Raw genomic sequence first — 27,790 nt, 5'->3', positions numbered from 1 at the left:
TGGAAAAATACCACATAGCATTTCACGTAACTTCAACGTGAATATTTTTTTGAGTGTAACAAGTTCGCGAGGCTGAGTGACGAGGAAACCAACAACAACAACACCGACAGTAGCAGCACTACACTGAAAATACGCCACCCTTATTATTCAAGTGCCCAAACACATGAATTATTGAATGAAGCCACATCATGGATCTAATTGGTTTGTGTTTCAACATCAATCCAAATCACTATCAAATGCAAGTGTTTGGGCGATTAACTTTTTGGTATTTTTTGACACTTTATTGTCATTCGGGTGGCTCAAGCTTTTCAAGTGTTTTGCTCATGAATTTGTCCCACTGTTTTGAATTATTCAAAGTGATATGGAAAACACTTGAAATTGATCTTAAGACCTACACAAAACAAGCACTAATCAAAGTCAACGTGATTTTCCACTTGAATTTAATGTCCCAAGTAACCATTCAGCACTAAATTTAGTCACTGTATAGCACTAACAGCGCATTTCCAGCTGCGGGTAAAAGCTAAAGTGTTTTCACATCTGCATCAAAAGCGCTTTTACAGCGGATTTGCAGCTGGATTTGGACTTTATATTTCTGTTTTAGTGCAGGGCCCCTACTGTTAGTGTCCCACCCCTGCAAAATGTCAAAAATAAAGAGAGCAAAAAAAAGCTCTCCCTCTCTTCCTTTTCTCCTTCTAGCCATTTCTATTTTCGGATTGTTTACATTCTACGTTGCCGACAAAGCTGACTGACTGTGATTTTTTGTTCTGAGGTACATTGTTTGGGATATTGATCATGCTGTTTACAGTAGATTTTGCTGGTTCCTGAGCCCGTGCCGTCTCGCCTGTTTGGGAAGTGCTTCACATACGTGAATGTACAACACGAGATGATGTTTCACCCGATCACGAACATGGTCTAGATCCATTTTTCTTTCATGTTCCTGAAAAAATCTTCCACCGTCAAAGAAAAATAGACTTTGTACAACTCAAATCAATTTATTATTCGATAATTAATGCACTATCCAACACTAAATCAAAATGATGCTCGACGGCATAACTTTTCACGGCCAACACTTCTCCTGGACCTGCAACCTAGCGAACACTCTATTACTGGACATTCCCGACTTTAAATCCTTCCGCAATGTTCTACGCTGAAGGTATCCGGCATCCGGTATCCGGCATCGTTTTAGTCAAAACATGACCAAAACCTCGCCACTTCTCGTCTGCACATCCTCCGAGGACCAGTTACACCAAGCCGGATGCTCCAGGATGAGCAAGGAAACTTCATTCCACATATTTTTGCACCGGATTTGTCCGCGGATCTGTTCGCCTTCGGAACGGCCTGGAAAGGAGGATTTTTTGTACATCCTAGCTATTTTGTACATTTATTTTATTACATCATTAATGAAACTTACCTATTTGGTAATAGAACAGGTACAAAACCAGTTCTTATAGTTTTCCAAGCACAAAATAAATCCTCAGATTTTTGCCATTCTTTTTCACCACTGGTTTGTTTTTGTTGAATGGATGAGAGAGTAAGAATTACTTTTGTTTCTGTTTTATAGTGCTCTCTCATTCGCTCTTGTGCAATTCAATCCCGTGTTACCAGTTTGTAGATATAAAATTCTAGCAGTGTTGCTAGTAGCAGCAATAAATTAGCACTATCTCAGCTGCTTTTAGAGCAGTTCTTTTAGAGCTGATTTGCTCTGAGTATAGCTATTTTATGACTGATGTGCTGTTGAATGCTGATTACCAGCCAATATATGATTTATTTTAATGCTGGATGGTTACTTGGGGTGTTTCACTGATTTATTTCAGCGCGACTTTTATCGATGGCTAGAAGTTGGCTAGAAGCGAGGCTAGAACCAATAGCACAAAAAACTCTCCCTATTCCAACTGGCCGGCCGGCGCAGTGGTAGCGTGCACGACTAGCAAGCGAGAACCTGTATATCGCTTGTACGTACTATTATTTTTCAACACCATTTAAAATTTAAGTGTTTGGCTATTGAAATTATTTCAGGGCCAATCACCGCAATTTCGAGTGTTTTGCGATTGATATTTAAGTGCTCTGTACTGCAGGGTCAGATCATGTGCGAAACACTTCGATGCGCTGTGTGAGTTTTGCTCAGTGTACCGACGACGACGACGACGATGGACGTGCACGCAAAAAAGGTAGTACGACAAAAAAAGATAATTCTCCGAAGGAACGGCGACCACCTCCAATTTTTGTTTTGGATACGTTGGCGGACGATGTTGACGAGTTGCTGGAAGGCCTCCAATATAGTCTGAAAATTGGAAAATCGAAAGTGCAAGTGATTACTTTCAACAAAAAGAATTTCGACCTGGTGGTGAAAGAACTGAAGTGTAGCAACTTCAAGTTCTACACGTTGAGAAGACCGCGGTTAGGGTAGTCCTGCAGGGCTACCAAGACCGCCCAATCGCCGACCTGAAGGAACACCTCTCGGGTGCCGGAATAACGCCACGGGAGATAAAAGTGCTCTCGCGCAAGACAACAGTCACAGGTACGCACACTCTGTACCTGTTGTACTTCGACCGCGGCACCGTCAAAATCCAAGACCTGCGACGGACTAAAGCGTTGGACGGTTTTTGGGTAAACTGGCGGTTTTACTCCAAAAACCCAATGGACGTAGCGCAATGCCACCGTTGCCAGAAGTTCGGCCACGGCTCGCGGAACTGCAACCTCCCGCCCCGCTGCTTGAAGTGCGGTGAAACACACCTCTCGGAGAAGTGTGCACTGCCGTGCAAGGCGGGCTTGGGGGACAACGCAGAGCACACCAAGGCGCGCATTAAGTGCGCCAACTGTGACGGCAACCATACCGGTAATTACAGCGGATGCGTCGCGCGCAAGGCGTACCTCGAGGAGCAGGAAAAGAGGAAGAAGAAAGCAGCAGCATCCCACCCTTCTCAGCGGAATACGAGTGCAACTTTTCCTGCAGCTGGACAGCGTACGGTTCCAGCGGACAACTCAGCGTTCCCTCCTGGATGGGGGCGATCGTACGCCAGCGTGGTCGCTGCCGGTAGCGGCGATGCGGCCCAGCAAGAAGTAACCGGAGAAGATCTCTTCACCTTGCCGGAGTTTTTTGCTCTAGCGGGTGAGATGATGACGCGGTTCCGGACCTGCCGTAACAAGGCGGAGCAATTTCTGGCCCTCGGGGAGCTGATGATTAAGCACATCTACAATAGATAACAAAAAAACTGTGACCTAGTTTAAGCTTTTTCTATTTCTATCCCCTTTCCTTTGCAATTTCAGTAAGTTTTTTCTAAATTTTTTCTTACTTTTGGTAATCTCTTAGTCATAAGCAATAATCGTTCCAAAATGGATTGAGATTTAACACACAGCTGAAAGGAACTCCAAAACTCTGTTATGTACTGCGAATGAACTAATTGTAACATGATTATTCACTAATAAAACCAAATTGAAATTGAAAATTGAAAATACGAGAGGTGTATCGTTTTTTGACCCATAGTCACCCCCACTGATGGTACATCAGACTTTCATCAAAGACGGACCTTACGTTGGGAATTTTATTGCTCACACACACACGCACACGTTGAAAGAAACAGGTGGTGCACGAACTTGAGAGGAGGTCCAAGAAGTTATTGACGGTTGCCAGAACGGTCCCCGGAATACCGAAATGATTGGGAACAAATTGGTAGGATATCGGCCACACCCGGAGTAGCCATTGCCCTGGGGAAGGTTCTCCCGGGAGGACATTTACACACCCGGAGTGGCCATTGCCCTGGGGAAGGTTCTACCGGGGGGGACATTTATCGAACCATAGGACTTGGGGCAATATGGGTATCAAAATTCGTGGTATTTGATACTGGTAATGAAAATGGCCATTTTGACAGGATTGGCCACACCCGGAGTGGCCAGTGCCCTGGGAAAGGTTCTACCGGGGGGACATTCATCGAACCATACGACTTGGGCAATATGGGTATCAAAATTCATGGTTTTTGATACTGGTAATGAAAATTGCCATTTAGACAGTATTGGCCACACCCGGAGTGGCCATTGCTCTGGGGGAAGGTTCTGATGAGGTTCCTACCGGACAATCACTTTGGGTGTGGCCAATCCTGTCAAAATTGACATTTTCATTACCAGTATCAAAAACCATGTATTTTGATACCCATATTACCCCAATTTGTATGGTTCCATAAATGTCCTCCCGTGAGAACCTTTCCCAGGGCACTGGCCACTCCGGGTGTGGCCGATCCTGTCAAAATGGCCATTTTCATTACCAGTATCAAAAACCATGCATTTTTGTTACGTCTATTGCTAGGCAATGAAAGACAGTTTCGTTGCTAGACTAGAGCATTTATTGAATTGCGTCTGACTTTGTAGACTGTCAGGATTTGAGTGAGATTCTGGGGCTGTTGTAGGCATGGCCTACTACATCTCCCTCTTTAAGAGGTTTGAGGGATGTAAAACCTTCATGTGACCGGCATCTGGTTGTGGCCAAATCTTGTCTTCACGTGGCGTCCAAGACAGGTGTGGTCCGCGAACGACGCTTGACGGCTTGAACCAGACGATGCTTGTGACCGCCGCTTTCCCCCCTACGGCAAGATTCTGGGGACCTCTTGCAGCCGTCGGAGAAATGCGATGGTTGAACTTTGTTGACAGCTTCCGAAATGATCGCAGGACATCCAGACGGCCGGCGTTGGCGCAGGAACTGCTGTCGGTAAGCTTGATGACGTCGCTCGATGTCGGCGACTGACGATGACCGGGTCCGGGAACACTGTCGACAGGCTCCGCAGGTTGATCGTCGTAGATTGGACTTGAGACGGCCAGGTCGACGCGTTGTTCCGGAGCGACGACGGCCTCGTTGAATTGCTGACTGTGTGTGCAAGCGCTGTGTCCAAACGGATCCGTTGATGCCACCAGATTCTTGGCACGCAGCTGAATTGAGTTGCAGCGTCCAAGCGATTCGTGGTGTTGATCTGGATTCAAGGCGCACAGCGAGTTGAACGGAATCGACCACAGATCGAATGCTTCGATTGTGTCGATCCCCGACCCCGACGTTGAAGTCAGGATCTCCCGTGACGTAGATGCATCCTTCCTTCGTGACGCTCTGGACGGTAATGTTGGCGTTGAATTTACCGATGATGTTGATGCGACCTCCAGCGGCACCCACGGCGTTGACGTCCGCGGCGTGAATGTGGGGTTGTCCGATTTGCGCCCACACGTTCTTGGAGATCATCGTGATGTCGGAAGCGGAATCCAGCTGCATCTGCACGGTCGTCCCATTGAGCCCGATGCGGATGTACTTCCTCTTCTGCTTCAGGTCCGTCTGCTTGACCAAGCGAATGCCCTTGGACGTGACGAAGTCCTTAGACCTTGGCTGCTCGACCTGTTTCGACGACTTCTGCTCGGCCATGGAGCAATAGCCTTCCTTGTGCCCTTGCCGCTTGCATCTGCTGCACATGTGGTCCTTGTAGCTGCAGTCTCTGACATAGTGCATGTCACCGCAGAGCCAGCACGGGGAACTTGGCACCTTCTTCTCCGTCGCAGTAGGCCGTGGTTGCTTAGCGACGGCGTGGATGTTGAGTTTTTCGGTTTTCTCAACCAGTTGCGTGTCCTGCTTGAGGTTGATGATCCGATGGCACTCTTCGACCAGATTTTCGAGCGTCAGCCGTGGTGCTGCGCCCTTAGCAGGAGGTTCAGGTTGGGGGTTGGCCTCCTCGGCTTCCAGCTTGCTGATCAGCCTCGTCCGGATTTCAGCGTCGCGCGGTGACTGGAGACCGCACACGAACCGGAGCGCCTTGAACTGATCACTGGACAGTTTCTTCAGCTGGAACGCTTCACAGTGCCGGTTGACCGATGCCGCGTACGAAGAGAAATCGTCCGCTTCGTTCTTCGCGTACTGGAGACATTGGTACCGGGCGTGGAAGAGAGAAGTTTGTCGCCCGAAGAGCCTCTTCAACTTCGTGATCGTCTCGTCGAACTTGAAGTCTCGGGGGTGTTTCGGCAGGATGCTGTTCACGTAGCGCTCGTGGAACTGCGTGCCGATCTTGCGTAGAAGTAGCCTCACCTTCGCCTTGTCGTCCAGGTGCTTGCCGTCCTCCTTGAAGACGTCCTCGTAGCGCGCGAACCACGCATCGAAGAAAATTCCGTCGTCCGGGTCGTAACGGAACTCCTCGATGGCCGTTGCCAATGACTCGATGATCTTCTCGCTGCCGGAGGGATTTGCGTTGGCCTGTTGGAGTGCCGTAATCTGCTCCTGCTGGGTGGCGATCAGACTGGTCAGCTTGAGGATGGCGTTCTTCAATTCTGGATCAGACGACATCTTGAGACCTTGAACTTCGCGAAGCTTGAAAACTTTTCTGCTTTTCCTCGTCGCCAAACTGTTACGTCTATTGCTAAGTAATGAAAGACAGTTTTGTTGCTAGACTAGAGCATTTATTGAATTGCCTCTGACTTTGTGGACTGTCAGGATTTGAGTGAGATTCTGGGGCTGTTGTAGGTATGGCCTAATACAATTTTGATACCCATATTACCCCAATTTGTATGGTTCCATAAATGTCCTCCCGGGAGAACCTTCCCTCAGGGCAATGGCCACTCCGGGTGTGGCCAATCCTGTCAAAATGGCCATTTTCTTTACCATTATCAAAAACCATGAATTTTGATACCCATATTGCCCCAGTGGTGCAACATTCTCGCGTGACAGTTCCAAGAAAGCAGGAGACGAGGCAAAATTTGCGCCATGTGCGGCGAGTTAATTCATTTATGAAATGTTGTTTCTGTGTCAAATACTAGTACCTCTAGCCAGTTTGTGACAACTTTGAACTTCTGATAACTTTGTTAAGTTAGTTTATATTAAAAATTGGTTTAAATTTAGTTTTTTTTATGTAAAACTTATCAAAACATTAGTTTATAAACAACTATTTTTATAAAATTGCTATTTTATGTTGTAAGAGTCTCTATTGAACAAGTTTTAACAATATTTGTTCGAAATATACATTGTTTTCATCTTTTTTATTGACATTTTTCGACCAAAAATATTGTTTCGGAACAATACCGTTAAACAATCCGGATTGTCCCGGAACCGGTTTAACCCCTCGAAGGAAAATTTTGTGGTGGTCAGATAGAGGACAAAAAACCCACCTCTTGCAATTTGAAGCATCCAATTTCGTCCACTACAGCCCGATTACGAGACCCTAGTCTGAAATTTGAAATTTTCAAATTCCCCAAGCAAAACATTCTGACCCAGGCCGGTACAGAAAGAGAAAATTTCAAATTTCAGTCTAGGGACTCGTAATCGGGCTGTAGTGGACGAAATTGGATGCTTCAAATTGCAAGGGTGGGTTTTTTTGTCCTCTATCTGACCACCACAAAATTTCCCTCCGAGGGGTTAAACCGGTTCCGGGACAATCCGGATTGTTTAACGGTATTGTTCCGAAACAGTATTTTTGGTCGAAAATGTCAATAAAAAACCCGATTTAATATCACCAGAGGTGAAATAGAGCCTTTCTTACAAAATGATGAAATTCCGAGAAATATATTGGTGCAATAAATTTTTCAAAAACATAATGATACAATCCAGTGAGAATTATACCTAAAGCTTCGAATCTTTTTAGGCTAAACATCAAATGCCATTTTTTTTAATTTTAGAGGTACATTATTTGTCGCAAGACATTTAAATTTAATTATGAAAAACATATTGGATTGACATCATTAGAAAAAAAAAATTAAGGGTACTCAGTCTATAATGTTAGTCTATGATTAACTTAAAAAAATATGTACCACTATTGCACTTTGTCGATCAATTATGAAAAGCCATAAAGAACACTTTTACGCGCAGCGTAAAACGCGCAAGCGTAAAAGCGCTGGCGTTGAAGCTTCCACTTGACGACTTGTCGAGCGAGAACGAGCCGGGACTTCGAATTCGATGTTGAGTATATGATTCTGTATAAAACCAAAAATTTAATAGGAAAAAATAGGGTAAAAATAAGACGAAAAACACTAAAATCGCTATATCTCTGGAAATACATTTTGGAAAAGCTTAAAATTTTGGGCCTAAACAGTTTATGGCGCATTAGGGTGTAATATGAAAATCGATTTTCCAGCACAGCAATTTTTCAGTTCCTCTTGGAGTCCTGAACAACTCCCCAAAGTTTGAGAAAGATTGGTTAAGTCCTCACATTGCGCAAAGCGATTCAATTTTCCATATAAATTTGTATGGGAAAAATATTTTTTTTTGATTTTGATATTTATATAATCCACGTTTTACGCTGTACTAAAACCGGATTCATATTCGGATGCTCTGGAAGGTGCTCTACAACTTTCCCGAAGAGAGTATGGTGCTAGCTTGTCCCTGAAGGAAGATACAGCGTCCTCAAAACTCGTCTAAAACGTGATTTTCGATCAAAAAACACGATTTAGACGAGTTTTGAACACGCTTTATCTTTTTTTAGGAGCAAGTTAGCACCATACTCTCTTCGGGAAAGTTGTAGAGTACCTCCCAGAGCATCCGAATATGAATCCGGTTTTAGTACAGCGTGAAACGTGGATTTTATAAATATCGAAATCCAAAAAAATGGTTTTTCCCATACAAATTTATATGGAAGATTGAATCGCTTTGCGCAAAGTGAGGACTTAACCAATCGTTCCCAAACTTTGGGGAGTTGTTTAGGACCCCAAAAGGAACTGAAAAGTTGCTGTGCTCACTAAATTTGGGAAATTTTATTTTTTTCCATACAACCATATTACACCCTAATGGCGCATGCTTTCGAATGGCTTTTTGTTTGAAACTGAATTCTTTAAATTTGATAGTGTTATCTGTAAAATAGTCCAAAAAATACCTCTAAAAATGGCTTTGACCACATTTACTGGTCGAAAATTGTGAATCGAAAAATAAAATGTTCGTCTCCGACCCCACGGCTACAGATCTGACTTATAAAAATTGTGGGTTTTACGAGCGGTTTTCCAGTGATGGAAGACACAATTTTTTAAGAGCGGATACAGACATCGCTCATGTATTTCAGAAAAAAGAGCTTTCAAAAGTCAGACTTTGAGTTCCGGGTTTCGGGCCAAAATTCAATCGAAAGAGCGCATCTGAACCTTCAATTTAATAATAGGATTTTTTCCTGGGACGAATCCTCGCCGTGCACGAATTTTTTGAGATTTCTAAAAAAAGCGTTTTTCTAAAAGCAAACATTAAACCTTTTTTTTGTAAGAAAGGCAAAAAGTCAAACGCTCTCAAATAAAAGTGCGGAATCCAATCGATGTGAAATTTGCTGAGAAGTTTGATCGAGTCGTGAACACTCAGTTAGAAAGATAAATTTAGGTGAAATCACAAAAAAAAACATTGGGGAGAATGATTTTGAATGACCCCTTACCTTTTTTGAGAAATTTCCTCTGTATATAAAGAAAAATCATACAGCTGTAACTTTTGAACCAACCGTCTGATCAATACCAAAATTTACTCGAATACAATTCATACCAAATGCTTTCGATCAAGAATGGGCTGGGACTTTGAATTTGATGTTCAGTATATGATTTTGTATAAATCCAAAAATTTAATAGGAAAAAATAGGGTAAAAATAAGACGAAAAACACTAAAATCACTATATCTCTGAAAATACATTTTGGAAAAGCTTCAAAGGAGAATGGGCAAATTTGTATGGGAGCTGGTCCAAGGATGTACACGAACGGGAGAAACTTTATTCGAAAGATCTCGCCGAGACATGAAAAAAAGTCTTCTGGACGAACTCTCTAAACCCCGGGGTTCAAAAGTTACAAGTTGTTGAAGTTTAAGTATTTTCGGTTAAAATGTACAAAAAATCGTATTTTTGCTATTTCTAAAATCACTCATAAAATCCTTATTTTATTATGGATTTCGATCATCTTGACTTCATTCGACGCGTATCAGTAAGAACTATAAGTTCTGATATGTTTTAGCATGATTAAAACATGATCTCTCTTGTCTTTATACGTCTATAACCGTTTGTGCAAGAAGCTTAATATAGAAACAAGTCGAAACTTGAAGATTTTAAAAACGGATTCTACCCAGACTGCTTCAGTTAGTATGGAAGGCTACAGTGTTTTGTTGTAACAACTTATTGAGATGTTCTGGGTCGTCCAAGAACTCCTTGAAGTTAAGACCGGTGGGTCTACCGCCGTAAAAAGCATGAGGTCAGTGATTTTTTACCATTGTTCATAACCGCATGGCTTCAGTGAGTATGGTAGACTACTTTGTTAATGTTCAGAAATGTCCTGGGTCATCCTTGGACTCACTGAAGTTAAGATCTGTGGGTCTATCACCGTGACAATCAAGATATCTACCTGTTTTGACCAAGATCAGTGCTTCAGTCAGTATGGTAGACTGCTTTTTTAATGTGTTGGTCATCCCAGGACTCACTGGAGTTAACAGCCACAGATCATAACTCCAGGGAGTCCTTAGGTGATCCAAGACAGCCCAAGTCATTTACAAAGTAGTCTAACCTACTCTTAAGCTATGCGGGTATGATCCGTGGGCAATACCGGTCGACATCTTACTAGTTACGGAAGTAGACCCACAGATCTAAACTCCAGGGAGTCCTAGGATGATTTTGGACATTTCAAAACATTAACAAAGTAGTCTACCATACTCACTGAAGCTATGCGGTTATGAACAATGGTAAAAAAATCACTGACCTCATGCTGTTTACAGCGGCAGACCCACCGGTCTTAACTCCAAGGAGTTCTTGGACGACCCAGAACATCTCAATAAGTTGTCACAACAATGCACTGTAGCCTTCCATACTAACCGAAGCAGTCTGGGTAGGATCCGTTTTCAAAATCTTCAAGTTTCGACTTGTTTCTATGGTAAACCTCTTGCACAAACGGTTCAAACGTATAAAGACAAGAGAAGTCATGTTTCAATCATGCTAAAACATATCAGAACTTATAGTTTTCGCTGATACGCGTCGAATGAAGTCAAGATGATCGAAATCCATAATAAAATAAGGATTTTATGAGTGATTTTAGAAATAGCAAAAATACGATTTTTTATACATTTTAACCCAAAATACTCAAACTTCAACAACTTGTAACTTTTGAACCCCGGGGTTTAGAAAGTTCGTCCAGAAGACTTTTTTTCATGTCTCGGCGAGATCTTTCGAATAAAGTTTCTCCCGTTCGTGTACATCCTTGGACCAAATCTGCCCATTCTCCATTTGGGCCCAAACAGTTTATGGCGCATGTTTTCGAATGGCTTTTTGTTTGAAACTGAATTCTTTAAATTTGATAGTGTTATCTGTAAAATAGTCCAAAAAATACCTCTAAAAATGGCTTTGACCACATTTACTGGTCGAAAATTGTGAATCGAAAAATAAAATGTTCGTCTCCGACCCCACGGCTACAGATCTGACTTATAAAAATTGTGGGTTTTACGAGCGGTTTTCCAGTGATGGAAGACACAAATTTTTAAGAGCGGATACAGACATCGCTCATGTATTTCAGAAAAAGAGCTCTCAAAAATCAGACTTTGAGTTCCGGGTTTCGGGCCAAAATTCAATCGAAAGAACGAATCTGAACCTTCAATTTAGTAATAGGATTTTTTCCTGGGACGAATCCTCGCCGTGCACGAATTTTTTAAGATTTCTAAAAAAAGCGTTTTTCCAAAAGCAAACCTTAAACCTTTCTTTTGTAAGAAAGGCAAAAGATGAAAACAATGTATATTTCGAACAAATATTGTTAAAACTTGTTCAATAGAGACTCTTACAACATAAAATAGCAATTTTATAAAAATAGTTGTTTATAAACTAATGTTTTGATAAGTTTTACATAAAAAAAACTAAATTTAAACCAATTTTTAATATAAACTAACTTAACAAAGTTATCAGAAGTTCAAAGTTGTCACAAACTGGCTAGAGGTACTAGTATTTGACACAGAAACAACATTTCATAAATGAATTCACTTAAATCGATCAGATTTTGTACCCACCTTCATGTATACATATCGACTCAGAATCGAAAACTGAACAAATGTCTGTGTGTATATGTGTGTGTATGTGTGTGTATGTATGTATGTGGCCAACAAACTAGCTCATGTTTCTCGGCACTGGCTGAACCGATTTGACCCGAACCTGTTGCATTCGACTTGGTTTAGGGTCCCATAGATCAAGTTTTATACAGATTGAAGTTTCGATAAGTAGTTCAAAAGTTATGTATAAAAATGTGTTTTCACATATATCCGGATCTCACTTAAATGTATGTAAACTATGTCCGGGTCCATCATCCGACCCATCGTTGGTTAGGTTATCAAAAGACCTTTCCAACGAGCCTATAACATTGAAGATCTGGCAACCCTGTCTCGAGATACGGCCCCTTAAGTGATATTGATGTACTTTTTGAAGCCGGATCTCATTTAAATGTATGCAAACTATGTCCGGATCCACCATCCGACCTATCATTGGTTAGGTTATCAAAAGACCTTTCCAACGAGTCCAAAACATTGATGATCTGGCAACCCTGTCTCGAGATATGGCCACTTAAGTGATATTTATGTACTTTTTTATTCCGGGTCTAAAAAATAGATGAAATTTGTGTACAGCCATTGTTGGTAATGAGTGAGGAAGGCTCCAACCATATAGGTGGATTAAGTTAGTTTTTCTAAGTAAGTCAAGCATCAACATTTCCCGTGCTCCGCATCCTTTTTCCTTCCTGGTGAATGGTGGAGATGGGAGCGGCCGGCTATGGATGGCTTTCATAGTGCTGCCTGTCCTGTTCTGGTAGAATTGGTTTTAATTCCCTTCAATCAATATTTAAGCAACCTGGGCTGGACAATCATCACATATACATGACGAAATCCAGTCTGCAACCCGCTAAGATCACCATCTCCATGCGAATGCAAATGCGAATATTTGGATATTTTTTAATAGTTTCGGATAGAACCAAATTTCAAGCTTTTAAGTGCTCTGCTGTCCCTATTCATACTGTAGTCCCGATTCGCCCCAGATGACAGTAATGATTTTTTTAGAAATGCAAAATATTTGATTTTTTTAATTCAAAATAGTTACAACTCGAAAACTTACTTTTATCAAAAAGTTTTTTAATAAAATTTACAATATTTTCAATTCAGCAGGAAAGAAAAAATGGCTCGAAGAAAAGTAGGGGAAGGTGGGGCAAGAGGAACAATCGCTCGTATGGCCGTAATTTTTTACAATTTTGATGTTTCCAGTATGAGAAATTGTTGCTAGCAATGCAATTAGTTGATTCTACTACCACACTACCGCCAAAACAACGTAAACGCCACGAGGCATATCATTGAATGAAGTTTTTTTTTCAAAACCTTTGTTTTCTTATAATATTTGGAAAGTACAAAATAAGGCTTAGGGTTCGTTTTAAGGCTCATTTTATCAAAATGCATTTTTTCCTGGATCAGTAGTGTCCCTACCAATAATTTGCACCTATTGTAAAGTACGTTTTATCATTTCGTTGTTTTTGTTGAAAGCTTTGAAAAACCTTGTTTATGTGGGGCAAGTGTACCACATGGATTTTAAGAATGGAAGAAATTACGAATTGCTGCAAAAACATATTTTATTGGGATATTGATGCATAAAAGTACTTAAAAACTGATAAAAAATGTTTAAAAAAAATTCATACAAATTATATATTATAAAAAAATATATTATAAAAAAATCCATTTATCTACAAAAAATTATTATTTTTTCGAAAAACGAACAAATTATTAGTAAAATATTATTATTTCTGTTAAAAATGAAAGAAACGTATCAAATACAATCAAATCTGAATTGTAAGCAAAATAACATGCTATTATATGGATTGTTTCTTTTGCCCCAACGGGTTGTTCGTCTTGCCCCACTAGTTGAGTCAAACGTACTGAAAATCAATAATTTTATAATCTATTTTTTATCGTGAAAAACTGGATTTTTTAGAAACTTCTATCAAAGTCTTAGTCAAATCTGGGATAAGATGACTATCAAAAAATCCGACAGATTTTTCAACGGTTTTAACGAGCATTTCCTTTCCCCTACATGGGCATTGTTTGGCCTACCCAGTACTTGTACTTAAAACAATTCTAGACACAAACTTTAACTTTTTAACAATATTTTTCGATTTTTTAAATATTCAATAAAATATTTTTTCACTTTTTCGGTTCAAAAACACCCAGGGAGCAAAAAAAAATTGGTCCAAGAAAATTCCAGATTCAGTTTAAATTCTATCAATGTCCCCCGAGTTACAGGTACAGAACATTTAAACAGATTTTTTTTCTCCAAAATTTAAGTTTCTCATACATAAAAAAACCGATATTTGGAATTTAAAAGAAACTCCTACAAACGAAAAAACCAGGAGCTTAAGCAAATCGAAAAGGGGTTGATAATCGCCAAGAAAAGGTTGATAACCGCTGTTGTAGAGCATCGCTAAGCGCTAGGAATTAATTCCTAGATACAGCCATCCCTCATATTCGGAACAGTTTACAGATCGGCAAATGTTCAAAAAATCATAGCAAATCGATAATTGAACTTAATGATTCGCTTTTACCTTCATTTGAAAGCTTTTCTTGCGATCTTTCGAATGCTGTATCGAGAAACTGCAAATTTTAGCTTTTATATCAAGTTTTGGAAGAAAAACTTTGACCCTTGAAATCCACAAATTCGGAACACTTTTTTCTTACGGATGTAAACAAACTTTGGATCTCTCAAGGAGTACATAATTTTTACAAAATAATGACTTCACACACTGAAACCAATGAAACTCAAGCTTAGTAATGTTTTATGAATGGTCTGATAACTTTTTTGTGAAAATATCATTGAAATTAAGGTGTTCCACAATTGTGGGAGGCACAATAACATCCCACAATTATGGAACAGGCAGTTTGGAGGCAGTGTTCTGCTGCTCTGGATAAAATAGTCTTGAAAAACAGTTTTTTGCTTAAAATAAACTACTTTAACTAGTGAAATAGCAAGAGAATGTCCAAACGAAAGTCCTAAAAATAGTAGGGTCGACCGAAAAGCTGCATTTAGCATGCTGTTGACAAGTTACCACAAAAGTGTTCCGAATTTGTGGGTGTTCCGAATATGTGGGATGACTGTACAGGTTATTTTTTTGAGCATGTTTTGAAACTTTTGGCGAAAAGGATCAATTTCTATCGCTTTGGGATGTTCTACAATGTTGTTCTTCGGATCAAAACCTATAAAAAAAACTAAGAATAGGAAAATTTTATAGGGTTTTGGGAAACTTTCTCTAAGAAGCTGTAAAAAGTTACAATTCTCCATACTAAATTGATTAAAGTTCCATGCTAACTTCAGATTAAAACGGGAGCAAATAAATGTTAACCAAAGGGCAGTTTAGCTTCTGGGGTCATAGTACTTTAAAAATCCGGTTGATACTCTCGAAATTAAACAATTATGTCTTTTCCATAAATCCGTGAACCACGCTAATGCAGAATTATGTCGTGGGTGGTTAGCCTAGGTCCCAAGTAACCAGAAGCACTAAATCAAAACTCTAAATCCACTCTAAATAAACTTTCCCGATGCTATGACACTTTAAATAGCCTTTCCCAATGTTTTGAAACATTTATTGTTTGAAACATTATTACTTACTGTATAATGACATATAGAACAGCCAATTAAAGTTTCAAAGCATTTAGCTCAATAATGTTTCGAAGCATTAATGGTAAGCTTTATATATCAATGTAAAGTGAGCTTTTAAAGTTACATCACACTTTGACATTTCTTCAAATGTTTCAAAACACTAACTCAACATTAGTGAGGGCAAAGAAAGTTTGGCAGTATTTGGTGGTATTTTTGTTGATGCAGGAAAAATCGTTTGGAGGAGGTCCAGGTTTTGCTCGGACGAGATCGTGTGCGGAGTGACATACGTCTACGCCAGCTTCAACGATACCTTCGTCCCCGTTACGGATCTTTTGGGCGGGGTCGGGTCAATCGGCAGAAAATCGATCGGCAGAATGCCGAATGGCAGAATGCTTAATGGCAGAAATTTCAATCGGCAGAAAAATAAATGGCCGAATGTTAAATGGCAGAAAAGGTCAAATGGCAGAATATAATATGGCAGAAAAGGTCAATCGGCAGAAAGGGTCAATGAGCAGAAAATTAAGAAGCCGAATAATCAAAACGCAGAAAAATCAAAAGGCAGAAAAATTAAAAAGCAGAAAAGTTAAATGGCAGAATGTTAATAAACATAAAAAATAATTAGCAGAAAATTAATTAGCAGAAAATTAAATGGCAGAAAATTAAACGGCAGAATAGTTAGTTGGCAGAATAGTCAAATGGCAGAACCGTCAAATGGCAGAATAGTAAAATGGCAGAATAATTAATTAGCAGAAGAGTTGAATGGCAGAATAGTTAAATGGCAGAATGTCAAATGGCAGAATAATTAATAAACAGGAGAGTTGAATGGCAGAATAGTCAAATGGCAGAATAATTAATTAGCAGAAGAGTTTAATGGCAGAATAGTCAAACGGCAGAATAGTCAAATGGCAGAAATGAGAATAGTCAAATGGGGTGGGGGGGGGGGACTATAAAAAAATCTCAGAAAATAACAAATTATTGTGCCTGCATTTCTTATAAGAGTTAAAACGTTTACAATTATAGTACTTAGAATTCTCTCTTATATATTACATTATTTTCCACGGACTTGATTTAATATTAAGAATAAATATTGTAACTCCAGTGTTTATTCAACATAAACAGTTTATCAAGTTTTTCAAACAGTGCATGCAATAAAAGTAATAATTTTTAATAAATTGTACTGTTTAACATTTAGAGTCTTCTTGAATAGGTTCTTTAAACATATGAAAAACAATAGCTTATAGGACCTTTTTTTTTTAAAAAAAAAAATTCTGGATATATATAACCGTAGGAGGTTATGTTACACATGACCTGTCTGCCCAAAAACTATGCAAGAGCAAGAAGCATGTTGAAATGGTGGAAAATTTTCGATTCGGACGGTGCATGTGTTCAAATGGGGAGAAATACCGCAATGTAGTACCGCCCCTTTCAAATGTTGCTTCAGCCCAGTCACGTAATATTCTAGCAGAGCTGGTTCTGCTAGAACCCTGCTAGAACGGTGGAGCATTTCTGCTAGAATGCTGTAAGAATTTCCAGCTTTGTTAGAACTGTGCTAGATCGTCGTAACTGGGAGATTTCTTCCACTTGAAGCAGTGTATGCACTTGGTAAGAAACCAGTCAAGGAATATTTCAAATGGGCAACAACAGTAGTGAAAGCAAGCCAGCGATGGTGTAGGAAAGCCCCCAAAAAACGCTCCGTTGTTCTGCTGTTCGTAAAAATGTTTCTTGACTCCTTTCCTTATCGAGCTGCGTACTGGCCCTGTGTGTCCTAAATAGTTCCGTAGTAACTTTTTTACAAGGGCGAAATGGTAATGTAAACAAACAATCTATCCCACTTGCTCTGGTGACAGTTATCGTTGTGTAAGAGTGGGATAGGCCAGCAAAATGAAATGGTACCCTAGTGTGCGAACGCGTAATATAGAGTTATCTAAGCCCGATCTCACGCACACTAGCACGCCATTTGTTTTGCTGGTAGGTACAAAATTTAACCACAATCTTTTTCGTGTACGTACACGCAATACATGCGCATATAGATAACTCTATTGGACGTTTCATGAAATGTACATTTCCAACTTCTATAAACATATTTAATTATACACGGAAAGGAGTTCCATCTAAAATTTAACAATTCAAATTAGCTGGCTTCAAATTGGTGAAACAGTGATTTTTTGGTTAAATTAGCCAATTACAGATAAATTTACCATTGGGGAAGGCTGCGGGTACAGAATGTCGAGACTGTCCAATGTTTGACAGATCCGAACGAGCAGAGCACCTTATGCCTTTGAAGCACATAAAAAAAGAGTTAAATAATGTTAAATTAACTTAAATTAAGTGAAATTAAGGTCAACCAAGTTTTATTAAATAAAATAAAATAAAGTTAAATCATGTTTTATTAAGTAAAATGAAGTTGAATTTAAATTTAATAAGTTAATTTGAGTAAAATCAAGTAACATTTGATTAAATTTAGAAAAAAATGTTGAATTCAGTTAAATTAAGTTAAATTAATTAAATTTACTTAAATTATTAAGTTAAATTGATGTTAAATTGTTAAATTAAATAAAATTATGTTTAATTGATTAAATTTAGTTAAATCATTAAGTTAAATTGATGTTAAATTGCTAAATTAAATAAAACTATGTTAAATTGATTAAATTTAGTTAAATTATGTTAAATTGAGAAAATTTAATTAAAATTAGTTTAACTTAGTTAAATTATGATAAAATTTGTTGAAATTAGTTCCTTTTTGTATAATTTAATAGAATTTGACGTAATATGGTTAAATTACGTTGTGTTAATTTAAATTTTATTAAATTAAGTTAAATTAAAATAAGTTATATTAAGTTAAATTAATTTAAATTAAGCTAAGTTAAATTAAGTTAAATCAAGTAAAATTAAGTTAAATTGAATTAAATTAAGTTAAATTAAGTTAGATTAAGTTAAATTATGTTGAATTAGGTTAAATTAAGTTAAATTAAGTTGAATTTGATTAAATTGGATTAAATTAAGTTAAATTAAGTTGAATTATGTTAAAATAACTTAAATTTAGTTAAATTAGGTTAAATCAAGTTAAAATAAGTTGAGATAAGTTAAAATAAGTTAAATTATGATGAAATAAGTTAAATTAAGTTAAATTAAGTTAAATTAAGTTAAATTAAGTTAAATTATGTTAAATTATGTTAAATTATGTTAAATTAAGTTAAATTTTGGCTGATTTTAGCGTGACGCACTTTATGGGTGAAGCCTAGGATGGTCAATTATAACAAAGTTCAAAAAGCCTGGAATCTATTGAAACATTCAAATAATTTTCTGGACTACCAAAAACCGTTCCAAGAATAGCGGAAAAGCATGCTACACCAGCAAAAACTTTTAAAGTGATTTCAAAATTACTAGTTAAAACAGTCGAAAAATTAGCTGGATGTACCGAGAAACGTGACAAGATCAAAAAAGAAACGAACTAAATCAGCAAAAAGGCTGGGTGAATAGAGCAAGCTTTACAGGCAGCAATGGAGGCTTTTGAAGTGAAAACTAGTAGAAATAGCAGAAAAAGTAGCTATTAGAACCATAGAACATACCAAGAATAGTGGCAAAGTTGGCTAAAAAGATGTGTGAAAATATGTGGATTCGCAGCCATCAATGGAAAATTTTGAAAATTATTCCTAAAAAAAAGTTGAAATAGTCTAAAAACTCGCTGGGCTAGCCATAAAGCTCACAAGGATACATTAAAATCTAGCTAAAATAGCTAACAGACTTTCTGAAAACAAACAGCTTTTGAGACTGACAGCATTTTTCCAGCTTACAATTTAGCTAGATTACTATATTTTGGACCAGGATTTGTTTTATGATTTCTAACTTTAAAAAATTGTGGTTGAAAAAAGAACCTATTTTTTTTTAGGATTTTTAACTAAATTTTAATAAGATTCACGATAAACCTTCTTTCCGTGTAGGTAACTCGGGACTCCAGTAACCAAACTTCAGTGCACAGAACGGTTAGACAAATATCAAATGTTTGTTATTTCCAGTTTTTTTTAAGGGTCCTCTAAGCTATTGCGTAAAAGAGGTTTTGAGTGACTCACCACACATAACCTTCGGACGCCTAGAAATGAGCAGAAACTTGCAACAGAGACCACAAAAGACCTGGGGGTCGTTACAGTGGATTACTTTGCTTTTTTTTTGCTAAGCTATTGTTTTTCATATATTTGTAGGAGATTTGTTTACATTGCGTGTTTTTTTTTGTTTTGTTTTATTTTTTAAAAAAAAGGGTCCTGTGACTAGTCCTATAATTTATTTTGTTTCATATGTTTTTAGGACCTATTCAAAAAGACTCTAAATGTTAAACAGTTCAATTTATTAAAAATTATTATTTTTATTGCTTGATAAACTGTTAATGTCGAATAAACACTGAAGTTACAATATTTATTCTTAATATTTAATCAAGTCCGTGGAAAATAATATAATATATAAGTGAGAATTCTAGGTACTATAATTGTAAACGTTTTAACTCTTATAAGAAATGCAGGCACAATAATTTGTTTTCTGAGATTTTTTTTTATAGTCCCCCCCCCACTATTGCCTTTGATGATTTTTTTCGGTCTAATTTCTGCCATTTGACTGTTCTGCCGTTTGACTGTTCTGCCATTTGACTGTTCTGCCGTTTGACTATTCTGCCATTCAACTCTCCTGTTAATGAATTATTCTGCCATTTGATATTCTGCCATTCAACTATTCTGCCGTTCAACTCTTCTGCTAATTAATAATTCTGCCATTTGACTATTCTGCCATTTGACGGTTCTGCCATTTGACTATTCTGCCAACTAACTATTCTGCCATTTAATTTTCTGCTATTTATTTTTTCTGCTGATCAACTTTCTGCCATTTAATTTTCTGCTAAATAATTTTCTGCTAATAAATGTAGGACGATCGAGGCACCCCCCGGTTCCAAACCCGAGGTCTAGAGAGAAAATTTTGTGCTGCTCTCGGCAGTTAGCACTCGACCGCGTACCGACGTAGACGTGCAATAAACCGCAGTTAATCGAACAAATAAAGCTACGTTTCTATTTTCCATTAATTCTAAACTCTTCCCTTTTCTACATGGGGGCTCGTCCGGGAAGCGAGTTAATGTGAAAATTACGCGAAGTGCGCGAAATCGTTACAAAATTCGCGACAAAAGACTCTAAAAAGTGACGCCAGCCGAACGACAAGATGGCGACCGTCGAGGAGTTGTGTGAAAATTTCACCAAGCTTGGCCTTGTGCGCGAGTGCGAAAGACTAGGCTTGCCGACTAACGACAGCAACGAATCATCGATCATCAAGCGGCTGCAAACGGAGAGGACGACGATGATGACGGCAGCCAACGCGACGACGATGATGGTTCGGTCCACGACGAAAACGAGAGCGACGCTGATGAGAACGACGACTCACACGCCGACAGTGACGACGCCACCGTGAGAGGAAACGACGCGAAAGATGAAAGAGAGGCACGACGAAACACACACCAACGACCGCAGGTGTATTCGTTTCGCGACATGGAAGAGAGCATCGAAAGTTTCGGTGCCGAAGACGGCGAAGATGTGAAAGTGTGGTTGCAGCAGCTCGAAACAGTTGCGGAGTCGGCTCGTTGGACTGGCGAGCATAAAATGATTATGCTACGCAAGAAATTGACCGGCACGGCGCGTCGGTTTGTATTCTCTCTTCGGGACGTCAGCAGCTACGCGAAGTTGAAAAAGGCGCTCATCGATGAGTTTGCTCCGTTCATGCGGGCGAGCGACGTCCACCGCACACTGGGAAATCGGAAGAAGAAGCCGACGGAGACGACGCGAGACTACATCTACGAGATGCAGAGAATCGCGCTGGCCATTGACCTCGATGAGCCAAGCCTGTGTGAGTACATCGTGGATGGAATCACCGACGACGAGTTTCACCGCTCTCTGCTGTACGAGGCACAAACCATCCGCCACCTGAAGGAGAAGCTGCTGAACTACGAGAAGGTGACGAAGAACTCCCGCAAGAAGACGAAGCCGGACGAAAAGAGAGAGAAGCCGCGCACGGAGAACAAAGCAAGCGCCAAAAGTGACCCGAAGAAGCACTGCTTCAACTGCGGCGACGCCTCGCACGTCGCATCAGAGTGCCCACAGAAGAGCGACGGACCGAAATGCTTCAACTGCAACGCTTTTGGTCATCTGTCGAAGGATTGCCCGAAGAACAAGACGAAGCAGAAGGAGAAAAAAGTGAACGTGGTGGAGAAAGTGAACGGCGACAAACCGGGCGTTTTGCTGAACCTGTTCGGGCGCGAGTTTTCGGCAATCGTCGACACGGGAGCAGAAATTTCGTTGATTCGGAAGGATCTGTGGACGGATCTCGCGGAAAACGGCGTCCAGATGAGAAAGTCGACGATGAAAGTGCGCGGATTCGGCGGTGACGTTCGTGTTGTGTGTGGTGAGGTTGCTCTCACAGCAACGATCGGTGAAGAAGAGTTCCCGATTCGCTTTTACGTCGTGCCAAACGAAGCGATCGACATGCAGGTGTTGATCGGCATGGACTTTCTCAGCGGCGTTGATTATTCGATCAGTCTGGGAGAAGTGCGTGTGAAGAAGTATCGGCCCAGCGACGCCGAACCGGCCGACGTCGACGTGAAGTGGGTTCGTCGCGTAGCGGAGTACGTCGCGGAAGACGAGGTGACGGTACCGTATCAATACCGCGACGAAGTGCTAGAACTCATTGAGAACTACACGCCGGAGAAGCCAGTGGTTGCCGCGAATCAGCTGACGATAACGTTGTCGGACAACGACGTTGTTTGTGAAAACCCGCGACGTCTGGCCCAGCTGGAGAAGGAAGTTGTGAAGAAGCAGATCAGTGAGTGGCTCGATGAGGGGATCATCCAGCAGTCAGAAAGTGAATACGCGAGTCCAGTCGTAGTGGTTCCGAAGAAGGACGGATCGTACCGTGTGTGTGTTGATTACCGGGAGATCAACAAGAAAGTAGTGCGCGATAAGTTCCCGATGCCGAACGTGGAAGAGCAGATCGACCAACTGTCCGAAGCCCGCGTGTACACAACCCTGGACCTGAAGAACTCGTACTTTCACGTGTCTGTCGAAGAGAAAAGCCGGAAGTACACAGCGTTTGTGACAAGTTGCGGGCAGTACGAGTTTTTGCGTGCGCCGTTCGGATTGTGCACCAGTGGAAGTGGATTTGGACGATTCATAAGTGCAGTGTTGAAAGAGTTCATCCACGAGGGAAGTGTGATGGCGTTTGTGGACGACATCATAATTCCAACGGGATCAGAGGAAGATGGACTAAAAGTGCTAAAACGAGTGCTCGAAGTGGCTGCGAAGGCAGGGCTGCTGTTCAACTGGAAGAAGTGTGTGTTCCTGCAACGTCGTGTGGAGTACCTTGGCTACACGATCTACGACGGCCGAGTGGAACCAGCACCAGCGAAGATCGAGAAGCTAAAGCAGTTCCCGCAGCCGACGACGGCGAAGCAGTTGCAGCGATTCTACGGGCTGGCCAGCTACTTCCGAAAGTTCGTTCCGTCGTTCGCTGGCATTGCCCGCCCCCTGTCGGATCTCCTGAAGAAGGATAAGTTTGCCCAGTTCGACGACGCCGCGGTTTACTCGTTCAACCGCATCAAAGAGATCCTGGCAAGCTACCCTGTGTTGAGGATCTTCCGACCGGACGGTGACGTGGAGGTGCACACAGACGCCAGCAAGACGGCCCTCGCTGGTATCCTGATGCAACGCGCAGAAGACGATGGCAAGTTCCACCCGTGCTATTACTTCAGCCGACTGACGAGTGGTGCGGAGAAAAATTACCATTCGTTCGAGTTGGAGGCGTTGGCTGTTGTCGAGTCGGTTAAGAAGTTCCGTTGTTACTTGCTCGGCCGGCCATTCAAGATCATCACCGACTGTATGGCGTTCAAGGATGCGGTGAAAAAGAAGAAGCTCAACACACGGATCGCCAAGTACGTCGTCGCCCTGTCTGAGTTCCGGTACCAGATCGATCACCGCCCTGGAGAAAAGCTGCCACACGTTGACGCGCTGTCGAGAGCGGATGTTTTGGTTATGTCTGCACCCATCGTCGCCAAAATCCGTGCAGCACAACAAGAGGATGACCGAGTCAAAGCTCTCCTGGCAGCGTTGCAGCAGAGCGATTCCGTCGACGGGTTCACTACGAGCAACGGTATTCTCTACGAAGGCGAAGCTGAATCGCGACGACTGTACGTGCCCGAGTCGATGGAAACGGAGATCATCCGGTCTGCTCACGAGCAAGGCCATTTCGGAGTCCGGAAGACGAAGGAGCGGATCAAGGCGGACTACTACATCTCTGGCTTGGAGGACAAGATTAAACGCTGCATCGCCACGTGTGTTCCCTGCATTGTTGGCGAGAAGAAACGAGGAAAGCCGGAAGGTGAGCTGTGTCCGATCCCGAAAGGAGACGTTCCGCTGGATACGCTGCACGTGGACCATCTAGGACCGATGCCCTCAACGAGGAAGTCGTACGGGTACATCCTAACAGTCATCGACGCTTTCACAAAGTTTGTTTGGCTGTTCGCGACGAAGTCAACCACCGCAGAGGAGGCCGTGAAGAAGTTACGGGTGATCACAGACACGTTCGGAAACCCACGAGGGATCATCTGTGATCGGGGAGCAGCTTTCACGTCGGGATACTTCGCCAAGTTCTGCGACGAAGAAGGCATCGAGCTACACACGATTGTCACGGGGGTTCCTCGTGGCAGCGGGCAAGTCGAACGAGTGCATCGCGTCATTATCCCGATGATCACCAAGTTGTCCGTGGACAACCCGGAGGAATGGTTCAAGCACGTTGCCGTGGTCCAAAAGTGTTTGAACAACAGCTGGCAGCGCGCGATCAACATGACCCCGTTCGAACTGTTGACCGGTGTTAAGATGCGAACCAAAGAAGACGCCGTGCTCCACGAGTTGCTGCTGAAGGAGGTCCAAGACAGTTTCACCGACGACCGGAACGAACTGCGAATGGCGGCGCAGCAGAGCATCCAGAAGATGCAGGAGGAGAACCGGAAGTACTACAACCTACGCCGGAAGCCGTACGTGGAGTACAAGGTCGGCGATATGGTGGCTATCCCCAAGACACAGTTTGGAGTTGGCCAGAAGGTGAAGCCGCGATTCTTCGGACCGTACGAGATCACCGGTGTTCTGCCGAACAACCGGTACGAGGTCAGGAAGCTAGACGACGAAACTGAAGGGCCGAAGAAGACGTCGACTGCAGGAGACCAGATCAAACCGTGGACACTTCCAGGCCGGAAGTGATGTCAGGAAAGGCCGTGTAGGACGATCGAGGCACCCCCCGGTTCCAAACCCGAGGTCTAGAGAGAAAATTTTGTGCTGCTCTCGGCAGTTAGCACTCGACCGCGTACCGACGTAGACGTGCAATAAACCGCAGTTAACATTCCAACGCCCAAGGCTCCAAAAAAGTTGGAACGGTAACTTCAACTCAACGGATCTCGGGCATAACTCAACCAATCAAGATTCTTCTTTCCAGTGATTTGTTAGGATGACTAGATGATTCTAGAACTTTGCAGAACTTAATTTGATCAAATCTGTAATTTTTGCGATCAAAAACATCGTTCCAACTTTTTTTTTCGCGTACAAAAAAAAAATCGCCAAAAATTCCGCGGAGGCAGTCGTTTTGAAAAAAGGTGGAACGATGTTTTCGGTCGCAGAAATTACAGATTTGATCAAATTAAGTTCTGCAAAGTTCTAGGATCATCTAGACATTCTTACAAATTACTGGAAACAAGAATCGTCCCGATTGGTTGAGTTATGCCCGAGAACCAGCGAGTTGAAGTTACCGTTCCAACTTTTGTGGGAGGCTTGGGCGTCCGTGTAAGTTGGACATGCGTTGGGCGTTCCAGTGTTAATCGAACAAATAAAGTTACGTTTCTATTTTCCATTAATTCTAAACTCTTCCCTTTTCTACATAAATTTTTCTGCTTATTAACATTCTGCCATTTAAATTTTCTGCTTTTTAATTTTTCTGCCTTTTGATTTTTCAGCCTTTTGATTATTCGGCTCTTTGACTTATTCTGCCAATTAATTTTCTGCCTTTTAATTTTCTGCTGATTGACCTTTTCCGCCATTTAATATTCTGCCATTTGACCTATTCTGCTATTTAACCTTTCTGCCATGTGATTTTCTGCCATTTGGCATTCTGCCATTTGGCATTCTGCCATTCGGCATTCTGCCGATCGGTTTTCTGCCAATTGACCCGACCCCCTTTTGGGCAAGCAACTATCTGGCGGGGCACCGGTGGCATGAAGGTCAAGGCTGATCGTGACGAGGCTCGCCCTACGCTGCTACTCAACCTGTCTAGTGTGTTCTTTTTTCATGCAACTAACTGAAGGAAGACTCTATCGACAAGAATCATACGTGTACACATATTTCAACGAGACGGTTGGCGCAGGGCATCTAGGTGGAACATCTCAGAACATCAAATCAACACGCAGTTTAGAATCTCGAATGAAGCTTTTTATTCTATTTCAAGTACTGTCGGTAAGGTAGTATTTTGACGTTTTACCGCGGTATAACTTTATATCAACTCTACCCGTCGCCACTCAATTTTACCTCCATGCGTATATAGTGAATATAAAGTTTTGAGACTCTGTATGCATACTTTATATGTTGATATAGAGGGGATTTAAAGCTACCATATACAGTCCCACGGTTACTTGGGGTTGGCTCACCTTTCCAGCGATAAATATTACCATAGGTCTACACCAGGCCTGCCCAACCTTTTCGGCTCAATTTTCACATTTTTGATCGTCAAAATTACAATTGTTGATTTTTTCATGGTTTCTTTAATGGAATCGGTTCTCAGATGACCAGTGAACATAACTTTGATAAAAGCTTGAAAAAATATTTTTGCAGGTTGTTTTTAATGTAAGTTTTAAGTGAAAAATTGGTCCGGCCCGCGGACCACATTGATTTTTGACGTAAAATGTAGATAAAAACGACATGTATAAATATTTTTTCTCACTTTTGGAAAAGTTATGTTCACTGGTCATCTGAGAACCGATTCCATCGAAGAACCTAGAAAAAATGAACAATCGTGATTTTGACGATCAAAAATGTGAAAATTGAGCCGAAAAGGTTGGGCAGGCCTGGTCTACACCATCTACACTCACACATGCGACTTGGGACGGCTGAAGCCGGACTGGTGTATTCCGAAATCACCTAATTCTAAAACAGAGTTTTGTCCGGTTCTTTTGGGGGGCGAAAGAACTTATTTGGTCAAAACCGGACCTACCGGACCGGATATCTTCTACGCTATTAACATAATCATCCGTTTTAACTCAAACCCAGGTGAGAAGTAAAGTTACAGAATATTATAGGGTTTTTTTTCGGTATCTCGCAATCTCGCATCATACGTTTGTAGACTGTAAGGCCTATTATACAGTTTTTAACCATGTTTTTTTTTTTTTTTTACAGGATACCTGAAATATGATTTAATCAAGCCGTACACTTTTTCTCATTTCCTTTTTGGTATTATTATTGGAAGTTTATTGATCGTCATTTCATTGATAGTAGTTTTAATCTATCGCCGTAAAAGCACTCAAGCTGAAAGAGAATATAAACGCATTCAAATTCAAATGGATACACTCGAAAGTAACGTTCGGCTAGAATGTAAACAAGCATTTGCCGAGTTACAAACTGACATGACAGATTTGACTGCAGACTTGGAAAATAGTGGTATACCTACGTTGGATCACGTGAATTATATAATGAAAGTTTTCTTTCCTGGAGTTAACGATCATCCCATACTAAACTCATCTAAATTTAGATTGACAATGATACGTACAACTTATGATCAGGCAATGCTGCAATTCGAGCAACTTATCAATAATAAAGTATTTTTGCTTATATTTATTGAAACTCTAGAAGCACAAAAATCGTTCAGTATACGAGACAAGTGAGTATAATGTTTTTAGAATAATATTGTTGCATTCAAGATGACCTTTGAGTATCGTGCTATTCAGCCAGTAAATTTAGCTCAAAGTGAAGAACAAATTCGGGACCATCCACAAACCACGTGGACACTTTTGTGGTAATCTCAACCCCCTCGTGGACAATTGTCCATATAAAAAAACTTTTTTGTATGGAGCGCCATATCCCCCCCATCTAAAGTGTCCACGTGGTTTATGGATGGTCCCTTCACAAAGTTTTGTTTTATCTACCTATGGTTATTTTACCTAAACTGCTCGTAAAAAC

General features: G+C 40.9%; 1 protein-coding gene across 1 annotated transcript in view; it reads left to right on the top strand.

Moving 5' to 3' along the window:
- Positions 1-27,142, top strand: part of LOC119770555 (plexin-B) — a 229,288-nt gene extending 202,146 nt beyond the window's left edge. Inside the window, exon 7 of the mRNA XM_038265645.1 lies at positions 27,011-27,142. Within this exon, the coding sequence (XP_038121573.1) occupies positions 27,011-27,019 (9 nt within the window). The 3' untranslated portion in view covers positions 27,020-27,142. The remainder of the gene's footprint in view (positions 1-27,010) is intronic.
- The last annotated feature ends 648 nt before the right edge of the window (positions 27,143-27,790 follow it).

The sequence above is a fragment of the Culex quinquefasciatus genome, chromosome 3 (genome assembly GCF_015732765.1).
Source record: "Culex quinquefasciatus strain JHB chromosome 3, VPISU_Cqui_1.0_pri_paternal, whole genome shotgun sequence".
Classification (NCBI taxonomy): domain Eukaryota; kingdom Metazoa; phylum Arthropoda; class Insecta; order Diptera; family Culicidae; genus Culex; species Culex quinquefasciatus.
Note: the sequence above shows the minus strand (reverse complement) of the source record. Positions and strands in the feature narration are given on the sequence as shown.